Source organism: Lepidochelys kempii, chromosome 1 (genome assembly GCF_965140265.1).
Source record: "Lepidochelys kempii isolate rLepKem1 chromosome 1, rLepKem1.hap2, whole genome shotgun sequence".
NCBI lineage: Eukaryota > Metazoa > Chordata > Testudines > Cheloniidae > Lepidochelys > Lepidochelys kempii.
In genome coordinates this window covers 280097182-280111343 of record NC_133256.1, presented here as the reverse complement: position 1 = coordinate 280111343, position 14162 = coordinate 280097182, and the positions used below count along the sequence as shown (strand labels likewise).

Below are 14162 nucleotides of genomic sequence, written 5' to 3'. Positions count from 1 at the left end.
TTCCCTGATAAAGCAGAATTTCCCATCAAGCTATTTTTGCATAAGGAATGGAAATTATATTGTTTAAGGGTCTCTTCCTGCACAAAAGTTATGCCCAGGGTAAAAATACTCACGTTCAATTGTTTTCAGGATTGGGCCCTAAATTACCCAGTTTGTTTTTGCTTTCTATGATGCCAAATGATCCCAAGTAAATTCCATTAACATCTTAGAAAATGGCAGAAATAATGGCCATATTCTGATTTTACAGTGGTGTAAACATAGAGTAATTCCATTGACTTCATTGTAGTTACACCAGATCTAGTGTAAATATATTTATTTTAAAAAGTGTTAGCTAGCATATTATTTGTATTTATTTGCAGAAAAAAGGGGACGAGGAAAGAGATTATTCATCACTCCCTATATACCCTAGTAGCTCCTGAAAACTGTTTGATCAATCCGTAAGGAACTTACGTTATCAATCTTTGTTTTCTGCAGCCTTAGCTTAGTGTAATTTGTTTTGCGTGAAGCATTTTTCGCACATGCTCTCACCTTTAAAAACGTTGCCCATGTGTTAAAAGAGACTCTGTGTGTAGGTTTTAGAGAATATTTCTTCAATGTGCACGTCTTGAAAGCAAACAGAAAGTTTCTGTTCATTTTATAAAATATTATTTTCAAATGGTAGAAGGAGAGCTGCAGTCATAGGAGATATGCAGAATAATTGAAGGGCTTCCTCCTTATTTATTTGCACTGCTATTCAGGTGAAAAGTGTTGTTCCAGCCTGGGAAAAAAAGATAACCTCCAGGCTAAGCACCTTTTAATCAGCTAATAATTTACCCCCCGTATGCTTTGTGGATAGAAAAGTGCCAATAAATCTTATTGTAAAATGTATGAATGTGCAAATGATGCCTGTTCAAAGAAAACAAAATTCATTGCATTTACCAGTTTACCTACAGGTTTGTATATTAAGACGAGGGTGAATCATTTTTTAATATGCTTTACAATTAGATGATGTGAACAATAGATATTTTAAATAGGTTAAACCTTTTCTTTTATCATGCAGTCTTCATCAGCTTTTTTAGTTGAAAACTTAAAGTAAAGCCAATCTGCAGAAGACACTGGCAACATGTCATTTTGCCCATTTTTGATAGAAATTTAACTAGACACATCAAATCTTTGCGTGCCAAGTTATTAACTTAAAATGTGTTGTTTAATGTTTCAAGATTTATGAAATATAAAACAAACAAACAAACAAACAAAATACAGGACCACAACAACCAAGGATGGTGACTCACAGAAACACTGTTTGGAACTTTCCATTTTCCTAACCTATTAAGAAAAAGTCATTACATTTATTCTGGGATTACTCATTTTACAGGCAGAATTGTCATCATTATATTGCTCTTGCTCTATGCTTCTTTTCCTGTCATCTACAGCTGTGCTTGGTATCTGTGCAATGTGCTGGACCAACCATGGCAGTCACCATCCTGATGACCTTTACTGAGGAAGTATATTTTAGAGAAACTTTAACATAAAATATACTAATAGATGAGTTTTTAAAAAAATACTAAGAAAAACCAAACGAGGACTCATTGCTGTGACATCATCATTTTCTCAAAATTACACTTCATCCCAGACAAATACCTTCTTTGGCACACTTGTTGAATGTTTTTGCTCACATTCTTTCATTAAGGCAGTCTCCCACATCTCCAGACACACGTGTAGTGTTTAATCCTCTATGGATGCTTTCATTGCTGCTTATTTGTAGTGTACAAAATCCAGTTTTATGTTAAGTAGGTGGGTTGCTGATCTGTCAGCATGCCATTCTGGATCGGGCCTTTATGAATTGTTTTTAAGCACCAAAGTGGACAATGAAAGCTTTATAGCAATGCTCCAATTAGCGGTAATCATTCTTGTTAAACTCTGGAAAAGAGCTGTAGTATGTGATGAATGTAAAGTATTCATTCCCTTTTTCTCCCCTCTCTGCATTCTCACTCTAGTACATTTTGTAAAATAGCCTTAAATTGCTTGTTATTTCTGTTCATATTGCAGATTGAGAATGTTGATGTCTGCCTTAGCTTTCTGGCAGCCAGAGGAGTAAATGTTCAAGGTCTTTCTGCTGAAGGTAAGAAAAATACATCATCAACACAGATAATGGAATTCCTTTCTGAAAACTAATTTTCTTAATACAGATTACTTGCAACTAAACACCATTCTGAAGCTGCATTGAATTGCATTGAAATACACACACACACATATACATATAGAGACAGGGGGAGAGACAGACATGGTTTAAACTTCCTTTCCGGTTTAATTAAAAATTAAATCAGAAAATTCAATATGTATATGAAAATTGGGGCAATAATTTAAATGAGTAATTTACTTTTCTGTATTTTGGTTCCTTTTCCTTTCCCCCCAATGATTTATAGCTACAGGGATTTCCAGATGTACATTTTTATATATTCATACATAAAGTATATTGGATTGGATCCTACAAATATGCAAGCAAGTGCCTTTGCCCATGTAATTAGTCCCAGTGAAGATGACTCACTTGAGTAAAGATATTCATATGAACAAACATTTTTAAGAGCAGGCCCAAATCTAGTAAATATTTGTGTGTGTGGTATGTATAAAATGGAACAGTGATTGGACCATTAAGAAGAGATGCTAATTCTATACATATTAATATCTAGTAGTAGCCATTTTTATTGTATTATAACCCTCAATGTACAGTCTGATGTACTACTATTTATGTATGTTTATCTTTAACATGTTAGGTTAAGCCTAGTCGTCCAACTTTTAGCTTCATTAATGTGCTATGCTTGCATTCTAAATACAAATGATACTAAAACAAGTGGATTTTTATCACTGCCTTTATGCAGTATTATGGAATTAGTATGATGAATAAAGGTTTAACCATGAAAGGGGTTGAGCACTCTTGCAAGGTGCTGAGTACCCTGAATGCCCTTTGACTTCAGTGAACGGTGAGGGTGATCCGTACTTTGCAAGATTTGCTAATTGTTCAGTTTTGCTTTAGCACAATTTACTGAAAGGTAGAAGGCTGAGTACTCCTTTATCAGAGCTGGCAAATGCAATAGTGTTTCTTTCTAAAAGGTAGCCAGCAAGAAATCTTTGAATGAGATCTTTTGTTCCATATTAAAATTAACCGAGACTTCTTATTTCTCACTATCGCCATCTCAATAGGATCTTAGTAGAACAGTAACATTGCTATGTAAGTGTGCACAAAAGTACAGCATATGGTGTCTTTGTCACATTATTACTCAGTTGTCTGATTAGGGGAAGTTACTGCCTTAATTCAGAGTATTACCTATTTTGTGAAGATATCATCTATTCTCTATTATATCTTTCCATCTGCTAACGAGAATACTTAGCATTTATATAATGCCTTTCATCTGAGGCTCTCAAAGTACTTTACAAATTGAATTTATTGTGAAGTATAATTTGGATAGGAAATCCATGGTGTTTTACACTATCAAATGAGAGAAAAAACAATCATTTATTTAAAGGCTAGTATATCATATCTACACCATGCTGTAGCATGTTTTAGATGAAAACCCCTTCTTAATTCTACTCTTTGTTTAATAACAATGATCAATACACACTGAAATTCACTCCTGCATCTATACCTTCTGCTTTGTTTGGATAACACACTGTCGGTACTTATAGCCTATTATAAGTACAATGTTAAAAACAGAAATATTTTTTAAAGACTTTATCAGTCTTTGAAACCTAATTCTTCTTAAAATGGTGAGTACACATCTCAGTCTTCTTTTTTTTTGAAATTCGTATTTTAATGCAATTATGTCTGTTTTTTAAATATTACAAAAATACATTTTATTGATGAAATAGTCTCACTGTTTGCAGCAGACAGATGGCTTACCTAGCTATTTTAAAGAAAGAAGGGTTTGATCCAGTATTTCCAAGACTGTTATTTAAGCCAGTGGGACTTTTCAGTGCTCAAGTAGCGCAGGAGCAGGGTGTCAGTATACAGAGGTTCTGGGTGAAATTCTGGCCCCATTAAGTCAATGGCAAAACTCCCACTGACGTCAGTGACAACAGGATTTCACTCTCTATTAGAGTAGGAAACACATTACAAATATTGCATTATCATCTAGAGTTCTATAACCACTGCATTTTGATTATTTATTTGGCTATCCTATATAGGACATTCCCTGTGGCTGTCATAAGCCAATAATTTATATCCTATATTATAAAACTGTGATGCTGAATTAAATGCTCTAATGAGAGACAGTCCACTGGGATCACTGAAGGATTCATTTAAAGAAAAATTATGCTAACTGAATCTAGCAATACTTGAAAGGCAAAATCATGGATATACCCTTCTCTTTGATTACATAGTGCACTGGCATTTTTGTCCTGCTTAAGTCAGTATACAGCAAAATGGAGAAGTTCTAAAATGACATATACTGTATTGTCATTATGTCTTCATTTCTGTAGATTTTTGGTAACATTGTCCCTCTTTCTTTATTTTCAGTGCTGTTGTGTCCTTATTAGTTTTTGGTGTTTCACTATAAAATATTTATTTTGTATTAGAAAACATCTAAATTCTCTCCTAGCAATTTTGTGTTCTGTTGAAACCATAAATAATAATGATGATTAAAAAAATAAGGCACAAAGTTCCTTCCAAAGAAAGCTGATGACACGAACTTTGGGTATAAAAGTAAGGTTACAAATCCTTGGGCAATATTGTGCTCGCAGTCACACTAGTGTAAAGTTGGAGTGAATCCTTTGAGACTATTGAGTTCAGTGAATTTACTCCAGATTTACCAGAGCAGAAGGTTGACTCCCTTAAGTTTATTTCTTCAGCACGAACTAAATGTAGTCCCACCATTCCTCTTTAGGAGAGGTAATTAAGGAAAAGAGAAATGTAATTCATCCATTTTTCCTTAATAAATGCAACTTGAACTTTTAAGAGACTCTTCCACTCGTTTGTCAGAATATTTATGTTTAAAGCTGGTTATCTGGATTTTATAAACTAGTAAGTCTGTTTCTTGTAATAGGCTTTGGTGAATGGTGGGTTATTCATCAGCGCATGCTGCAAACAGTCACAGGAGCAGTAAAACCTAATATCTAAGAAAGGGTTTCACAGCCAGCTGCCACCTGATCTGACACTTGAAAAAGGAGTTACTGAACAGAACTAATTTTCAAAACTGTATTGTACAATCACCACTGGAGAACCCAAAGGATAATAAAGAATAAAACAGTAGCAGCAAAAGGTAATTTTTTTTTCAAGTGTGAATATATACGTTATCTAAAAAATGCTTTTGGGTCCTTCAGTGGTCGGAGAATCTTCGCAACTTCTTAGCAACTTCTGAAAGTATGGTAATAAAAATAATTGTTTTCTCTCTCTGAGTTTTTTCCAGAACCCGTGCATTATAAAGTACGCAGCTAGCCACACATATTTTCGGGCACCCTGTTTTTAGCCGTTCATTATTTTTTAACTTTCACTTTCTATTGGGAAAAAAATTAACTATGATGCTGCCAGCAATTTGACTTATAAAGTTATTTAATCTGATTATCTAAGGGGGAGACAAGATGATCACATCATTATTCAGTATTGCATCAGGTGTAATCTGAAAATAAGTTGGCAACTGTCAGGGAGAATTTATTAGGAGGGGAGGACTGGGGACTATGATTAATCATTTTCTGTTAAAGGAAATGGTTTTGCAAAAAAATATTTCTGGAAATGATAAGAAATAATTAGTCATATTACTCATGGCCTAGTAGCTCATTTTGACATACAGATTCTTCCTTTCTACAGAAACTTGTGAAAAGCTGTTGGTCTCATCAAACTGATAAAAGATAAAGTTCAAAACTGATCATATCCTGCTTTAGAAGTAAATGTAAATATGGTTTAAGATGGAAGTGGTAGATGAGTGGGTGTGTTTAGCTTAAAAACAGATAGAGTTTGATCTTTCAAAGAGAAGATTCTTCTTTTATTAATCATTTCAAGTCACAAAAATTAGTCTGTTGCTATAAAATGACCAATAAACAAACCAATATCAAGCACAGAAAATAATTTTAAATAAGAATTATGCTTTAAATGTCATCAGTGAGGTTGTCTTTTGGAAGAATGTTCTTAAAAAACGTTGTTTCACTCTTGTTTTCTTAATGGCGCACACTTACCTGAACAATGAGCCCAGTCTGACTTCAAAAGTCATGGCTTCCTAAAAGAACATAACATGTAGGAAGTGTTCTTCTGTACAGCTCTGGTGGTTCCATGGGAAGTTGAAGATCTTATCGCAATTTTCATAGTGTTCTGTTCAAATTTTCCTCTCATTAAAATAGGTTCTAATGTACATGGCGGTGTTTGCTATTGTTTAATGGAACAAATGTAAGTTGGCTGCTATGTTTTGCCAGCACATTCATGTATGTGCTAGTAGCTGAATTATTCCTTCTTAAAGAGAAAAAAAATAGTTTGCTAAGGATATGACTGTGAAAATGCTTATATAAATTCTGTTCTAAAAATTCATTAAAAAGTGCTATAAAGCTCCTGCACTTTAATACATCTATATTTGCAGGAATAATAGAAATCTAGCCTGAGATACTCTTTTGCAAGATAAGGTATTGAACAATTTAGATTAGGCATTGTTAAAATTTGTAGGTTTGATGAAAACCTTTCATAAGAAGTGAAGCACCAAAGTAAATTGACTGTGAGGTTTTGAGCAGACCCACGTGCTCCAGATAATTTCTTTAAATAATGCTTTTTTCCCCTGAGGCTACTTTCTTGACACTGGGATCATTTATAAGATGGGAATAACATTGTTTACTCAGTACTTAATCTCAGTCAAGAAACAACAAAAGTAGAGAGTGAGGAATGTGAGACAGGAGGAAGCTACCGGGGATCATCTTAGTTATGTTGGTGGCAGTGTAGACAGAGGAATATTTGAACCGTTAAAAAAAAAGAAATGGTTCTTCAGTCTTTCTCATTCAATATTAGAATGTGAAATGAAAAGCTAAAAATAATATAAAAGAAACATTAGAAAAGCTTCTGAGAAATCCTAAGCACCAGGTTCTGCTATGAAAAAGCTGGCTCATATATGGTAATCTGCAGTTCCAAGTCTTCTGTTTTTAATTTGTGGGAGGATTCTCTAAAGCTATTTGATAGAGGTCGGTATATAGAAATCTGCAGGTAATCTGCCTTCATGCTGTGTGCAGTAGGATTGGCATACCACTCCAACACATGTATGATCACCTGGAATTTTACTGGAGCACAAACAGAGAGAGGAACTAGAATCTCCAAAACGTCCTTGCAAGACGATTTAGTTTCTCAGTACTGTCGGTTCCTGCTTATCTGCTCTTGACTTTGCTCCACTTTCTACTTCCTTTGTGCTGGCAGTGCCAGTCTGGAATGTCCGCTCATCTGCTTCTCCCACAGCCTTCTTCACCTGTTCTCTGTGCTGATTCCTAGGCAGGGACAGTGTCTCTGAAGTGACCTAGAAGGCCACTAACTTTCCTCCATCAGATCTTTCCACAATACATTATACATCCACAGTGCATACTAGAATTTGGTCAACTAACAATGGGAAGATGGGGTGGGGGACAACCAAATAGAGCGGATGTGTATTTATATAACCCCCCTCAAAATATATATAGATGTAAAAGGTGTGTATATGTATTGCTAGGTTCTCTGTCACCCACCATTTGAATATTCCTTCTCCTTTTAGATGGTAGGTTCTTCAGAGTTGAGACAATGTCTTCCTGTATGTGGACAATCTGTAGCACATAACCAAAATATAAATAATAATAAAGCACATACAATATACTGTATTTCCTGGTAGAAATGAAAAAAAAAAAGGCCAGACATTAGGAGCAATTACAGTAGAGGTGTAAAATTAAATTCTGAATTTGAAGGAAAGAGGATTGCAACCACCTTTGTGGGAGAATTATTAATTGCAGTTTTGATGCAGTATGTCTTGGGGTTGGGGAACTGTTTTGTCCAATTCACATTCTCTAGAGGTATGGACAATGGCTGGAAAATGGAGATATGGGGCTAAATCCTCTCAAACGCTTGATCTCTCCAGTCGGACAGCATAGCCAGCTCAGATACAGTCATTCCTGCAGACTTTGCACAGAGGGTCTATCAGAGTGCTGTGCCTGTGATGACCCCAAATTGATTAGTAACTGGCTAGTTTTCAAATATCTCTCAACTACTTTGGCCTTTATTCTGTGAGATTTTTTTCTTTAAAGATATTTTAACTACCTTTTAATCAAACCTGTTTGCATATAACCACAAGTAGAATTGTTTTATTTTAAACGTTGGATTGGGAGAATTTTGATTAAGAAATATAAATAACTTCTTTAGCAACTGTACTCCTGTCCCCTATACCTCTCACAAGTCTTTGTACTGATTTTAGGCAGAGGGAATATATTGATTTCACGTTCATTGCAGATCACTTGAGCTCTTGAGGGCTGTATTGCATTAGGAATTCTACCTGTGTTTGTGTTCATATCGGTTCATGTCTAATCATGGCAGCATTATAAAGACAGATGGGTAGTACAGTGTTAAGAACAATCTGCTACCATGCCTGCAGTTCTCCAGTAATGGAGATGCTGCATAAGAAGTAATGACTGATAATTAAGCAGTAACTGCAATAACAATGCAATTAAGCAATAGTGATATGATGCTTGAATACACATACACGTATATCTATAGGTGTATATAGACACACACAAATATACACACCTACACATACAAAAGTGAGAGTCTAACCCTGGTGTTTTCACTTCTTTTTTATAGAAATAAGGAATGGAAATTTGAAAGCCATTTTAGGACTGTTTTTCAGTTTGTCTCGGTACAAACAGCAGCAGTACCATCAGCAACAATACTACCAATCTTTGGCAGAGTTACAACAGCACGTCTCTCATTCTTCCCCTCCCGCTGAAATCAGCCAATCCAAAACACAGCAAGATATGCAGTCCAGGTAGGTCTAAGTATTCTTCTCCGCTAACAGGGCCTTTTTATTTGTTTGTTTACAAAAAGGCCTCGAGCTCTCTCTGTTTGGACAGAAATTTGTAGAGGGTCAAGACCAGAAAAAGCTGGTCACTAACTATTTAAAAGCCTTTAGCATTTTACGTAGCCATTACTTTGCTATGCATAAGGGCACCATAGATATTTTATGTGCCGAGGTGGTATAGTAGTTGTGTTCCTTTGGAGCAGAGTTGGATGAACAGTGAATATTTATCACCATATTTGGTTGAATTTTTTCATGTTTTTTTACTGTGTTCGTGCACTTTTGTGTTTGCTGTGCAAATGTTCTGGAAGATGACTTTACTGGCCTGGATGTTATAGGGAACAGCACATTATACATGAATATTAGAAAATAGAAAAGCAAATTATGAATTTGTTCACAGGAGTATCTCACTTAATTCTTAGAGCTAAACTCATCCACTTGGGGAAAAGAAACAATACTGAGTCATATGTGTGCCGAATCAAAACCAGCTAACACACCTCATATGTAGTATATTGACCATTTGCAATGAATTTCACATGCCTACTCTCCACAGCGAGAGTCATTTGCCTAACTATGCAGTGAATAATTTCAAATAATGAATAAACGAGAAAAATATTAAGCTATTGGAAAACCATTCACAATAAACAAACAATCTCCCCTATGCTATATTTTCTGTGAATTATTTACGCAGTCTACGTGAGTAGTTTAAAAGAAAAAATAGTGTAAAGGGTCAGCTGGCTTTTCTCAGTGTTTTGTCTTAAGGGTTTGGTTTAAGTGTTAGGTATCGAAAGCCATTGAATTCACAGTGATGGAGGTTTTAGCTGTTGCATTCCATTGGTTTCACAGTGTAGCTGAAAAACATCTTATGAAAGGGTTGTTATATATTGACCGTGACATGGGAACTATTTTTTAAACACAAATATCTCCTTCATTTGAAAACACATTAACATTGTTGACTTTACTGGAAAAAGCAAAAGATAGTACAGACAACACATATATAAACTCATTTGAACAGCAGCCTTTAGACCAGAGCGTCAATCTTGTAAATGTTCAGTTTTGTTTTGTTTCATCCATTTGTTTGTTTGTTTAAATGACAGCTGCTTACTATATGAACAGCCGCGTGTGGAAAAATGTGATATGTCTCACTCAATACTAGATTGTAGAAGTATTAGAATGCACTAAAAATGTTTTGGTACTTGTATTCATTCACATGTACAAATTCTTAAACTGTTTTGTTCCCCCTACATTAATGTTTAGGACAAATATGTTTCCTCCTCTGCTGAGAAATTGTCTACCAGATTTCAGTTCAGTGGAAATTTTTGCCTTGAAGTTATGAATGCAGTAAAAAGTTTGCAGTGGAAGTGCTGGTTGGGGCATTTTAACTGTCTTATCTCATTTGAAAGGCTAAGAAAATTCAGAAATAGTAGTGTTTAGATTTGCCTTGGATATCAATTTCAAAAGCACTGATCTTTTTTGCTTTCCACTGAAAATTAAACTATATGCAGATTTTTTTCTTATAGAGCTCTAATTTAAACACTGATCCTGCAAGATGCTCAACTCCCATGGAAATCACCTGATAGTTGAGGGTGTGAAACACCTCACAGGAGGCAGTCAATATCTTGTAATATTGGGCCCTGTGTACCTTTGCTTTTCACAAAATAAAGACTTTCCTTTTTTCAGTTTTGCCTTTCCTCTTGTGCTGGAAGTGACTTTGAATGAGGCTCCCCATGTACTCGGTGTTCAGCACTCTGACAAATAGTAAATAAGCCTTTGCTGCTGATACATTTTACACCTAGTATAATAAAAGAAGTGGAAAGTTTATTATAAAGCAAGTTGTTAGGGATAGGCAGCAGTACGTCCATATTCCTTCCTCTGCTTCACCACCACTTTACATGCAGCCTGTACATATGTGTAACAGGGTCCATGACCTGCCTCTCTTCCTGGGGCCCGCTTGCTGCCCCCAGTAAGTCTCAGAGAGGCTTCAGGGTTGTGCAACACCCATGTCTTTATTTACCTATAGTTATCCCACCACCAGTGTTTATCTATTTACAAGCTTTACAGGATTATTCAACCTCTTTTACAGGCAGAGTCAGCCATCAGCAAGGAGGCCTCCAGTTCCCTCCCTGACTTCTCCCTGGCTGCCCCCCAGCCTTCTGGCTCCCTCCCAGCCTTTATAGCCCTTGGCTTGTCAGGCTAGCAGTTGTTGCCAATCCTCAGGCCAGCATCAGGCCTTTTCCATCAGCCTCAATCTGTTTCCCCTGATTGGAGCTGACTGAGCAGTGGCTAATTAGGTGCTTTTGCACCAGCACCCTGCTACAATATGTGATTGTCAGAGAGACTTTGAAGGGAAAATCAAAATTTTATAACGGATTTAGAAGAGAGTTATTACAGTGTTATTACAGTCTGTTATCCAGTCCTTTGCTCTCTATCAGCAGGCACAGGGTTAATTTTAGACGGGGTGCCTTTCATTAGTAGTCATCCAAGATTTCAAAGTTTTTTGAACCAGCCGTCTACCTACACTTCTTTTCTCCATTGCTACAACTTGAACTGCCTAGTGGTATCTTTTGGAGTACTAGCATGATGCTAGTCTTCCTAGCCAAAGTAGTGGATCAAAAGATGGACACAATAAGCACAAAGATCCTCCCCTTGGTTCTGTTGACTATGTATGCCTCCTTATGTTGAGAGCTGTGATTGTGATATATTCAGAGCCCTGATGTCTCATGCCCTCTTGGAGGATAAGAGGTACAAGAGTTGAAGCAAGTTTAGCTAGAAGTCCTGTCCAGGTGAGGGGTCACTACTTCACTTAGGGTATGTCTATGCTGCAATTAAAAACCCATGGCTGGTCCATGCCTACTAACTCAGGCTTGCAGGATTTGGGGTAAAGGATTGTTTAATTGCAGTGTAGATGTCCGGGCTTCCTTTACTAAATCTGTGTGCGGTTGAGATTTGGTCCCTGAATTACCCTTGTATCACTGTACGGTATGCTGAGCTATTATAAATCTCTATAGTTTCCTATTTGGTTAACAGAAAACAAGAATTCAGTTATTATATTCACACTTGGAGAAATTTGATCTCATTCCCCCATCCATCTCTTGAACTTTTTATGAAGGACATAACTTTACAACATCTCTTTTGCAGTATAGTTTTAGTGACCAAGACTCAGGCATTTGGTTCTGAATGTATTCTTTAATATTTCCTTACAAATACTTGCCATTATCTTGATCTGCTAGTAGTTTAGGAAGCTATAGAACATAGAAGAATTGACATCATGGAAAGTCTAGTATGTTTATTAAAGTTAACACTTTTCTTTTGCTGCTGTTATGGAGGAACAACAGGACAATGTCATATAATAATGAGCCTCTCGACTGACAAAAAAAATTAGTGCTCTTGAAAAATCTGCATGGAGAAATATATATATGCATGTGAAATATCTGTATGACACAGAGCAGCACTTTATTTGCTTGACCATGATTTTTTATTCTAGATATAAACAAAAATAGCATTGGGCTGATTAAGTTAGATGTTGCTTAGCTAGAAGCACAAGGTGAATTAACGTTAATGTTTCATAAAACAGAACCATTGACATATTTTTGACAATTAATTTTTAACATAGGGACTTAAAACTTACCTAGTTCATTAAATGGTAATAATGTCTCAATAAAATGTAACATAAAATTGCCTTGCATTGTTTCTTTTTTCTGTATTATCAGAAGAAATTATCCTACTCCAATAATCTATCTAGTGGAGTTAATTAAATTGTACAGGTCTATCCCTCCATACCTGATCTTAATCTTAAAGATGATTCTCATAAATATAAAGTATTGTTATAAGTCTTCCTTGCAGCTATTACTTGAATATTTTCTTGCTTAACCTGCTCCAATTTCCACTGTATTTCCTTGAGAGCTCCTGTTTTTAGGTAATGCTTAATACTCTGAAAAACTCTGTCAGTTAGAAAACTAAGGTTAGCAAATTATTCATGGCAATATTAGGGACATGTTCAAAACATTTTTTGTCTATAGTAAATGTATGCAATACATATTTGAGGCCTATGACCCATTTTTACCCAGGAAAAATTCCCACTGATTTTTGGATAAGGACTATAGGATTGACCCTTATGTGGCAGAGGCAGGATAACTAATATTTGAATGGTATGTTTATCTTCATTCACTCATAAATAATGATTTATATAAGACTTCACATTCATTATGAACATCTGTCTTCTTGTATGTGGGTTAATGGCAGTACAACCCTCTTTCTATTTCTTCTTTGTATATTTTGTTCACCAAGAGCACCTACCTGAGGCCACTGTGAAAATACTCTTTGTGTTTAATGGGCTGTATAAATTCAACATTTAAATGTATTTTGTGTATAGATGTAAACACAACAAAGTGTGTATACTGCACAAGGAATATGTTTTATATACATTTTTTAAAAATGTTAACATCAACATTTAATTTTCATTGTGTAATTTGGAGCTTTGAGAATGTCTTTTATTATTATTGCAATTCCTTATTAATAATGTTTATTACTCTGCTGGGGATTATCTTGCTATTTGCTCCTGTCTGGTTCGTCTTTTTCCCCAACACACACACCTTGGCTGCCTGTTCAACCCAATGGTGAGAATATTTGAGTGTTGGTCTCTGTGTGTTGTAGATGTATTGTAGTTTGTGCTGAAATATACAAATATGTGACTCAGACTAATTTCATTTGTTTTTAAAAATAGATTGGATTTGAATTAAAGTAATTTATTAAAACAATCAGGTGGTAGACAATATCCAGAATATTGCCCCTTTAAGTGAAAGCATTCAGAAGTCTCGAAGTATTTTGTGGGTACATTTCAAAGTGACATAACAGAAGTGTAGTAGAGACCACAGGTTGGTGAGAAAATTCCTTTTGTGGCAGTCAGATATGATAAGACGATTGCCTAGATTCATCTTGATTTAGCCTGAGATGAAAGAAAGTATTTAGTTTTATTACTTGTGTTTCAGTGAAGCACTTTGAAAAGTTAACTCTTTGTAGATAGTCTACTGCTGTAGAGATAAATATAGTCTAGATTATGAAAGTATTGGCCAAAAGTCAGGATCCTCCATCTTTATTTCAGCAACCAGTAGCTTCTATTTGATTAATGTTTGCTTTGCTGTTTTATTTCCTTCATCAGTGAAAATTATGAAATTATGGATGTCATCATTT

At 35.5% G+C, this 14162-nt stretch overlaps 1 protein-coding gene across 4 annotated transcripts in view; it reads left to right on the top strand.

Annotated features, from left to right (window-relative positions):
• NAV3 (neuron navigator 3) overlaps window positions 1–14162 on the top strand; it is a 415305-nt gene that overhangs the window by 136942 nt on the left and 264201 nt on the right. For all 4 annotated transcript variants that reach the window (XM_073327696.1, XM_073327697.1, XM_073327695.1 and 1 more), the window contains exons 4-5: window positions 2029–2101; window positions 8759–8942. In XM_073327696.1, the coding sequence (XP_073183797.1) occupies window positions 2029–2101; window positions 8759–8942 (257 nt within the window). The remainder of the gene's footprint in view (window positions 1–2028; window positions 2102–8758; window positions 8943–14162) is intronic.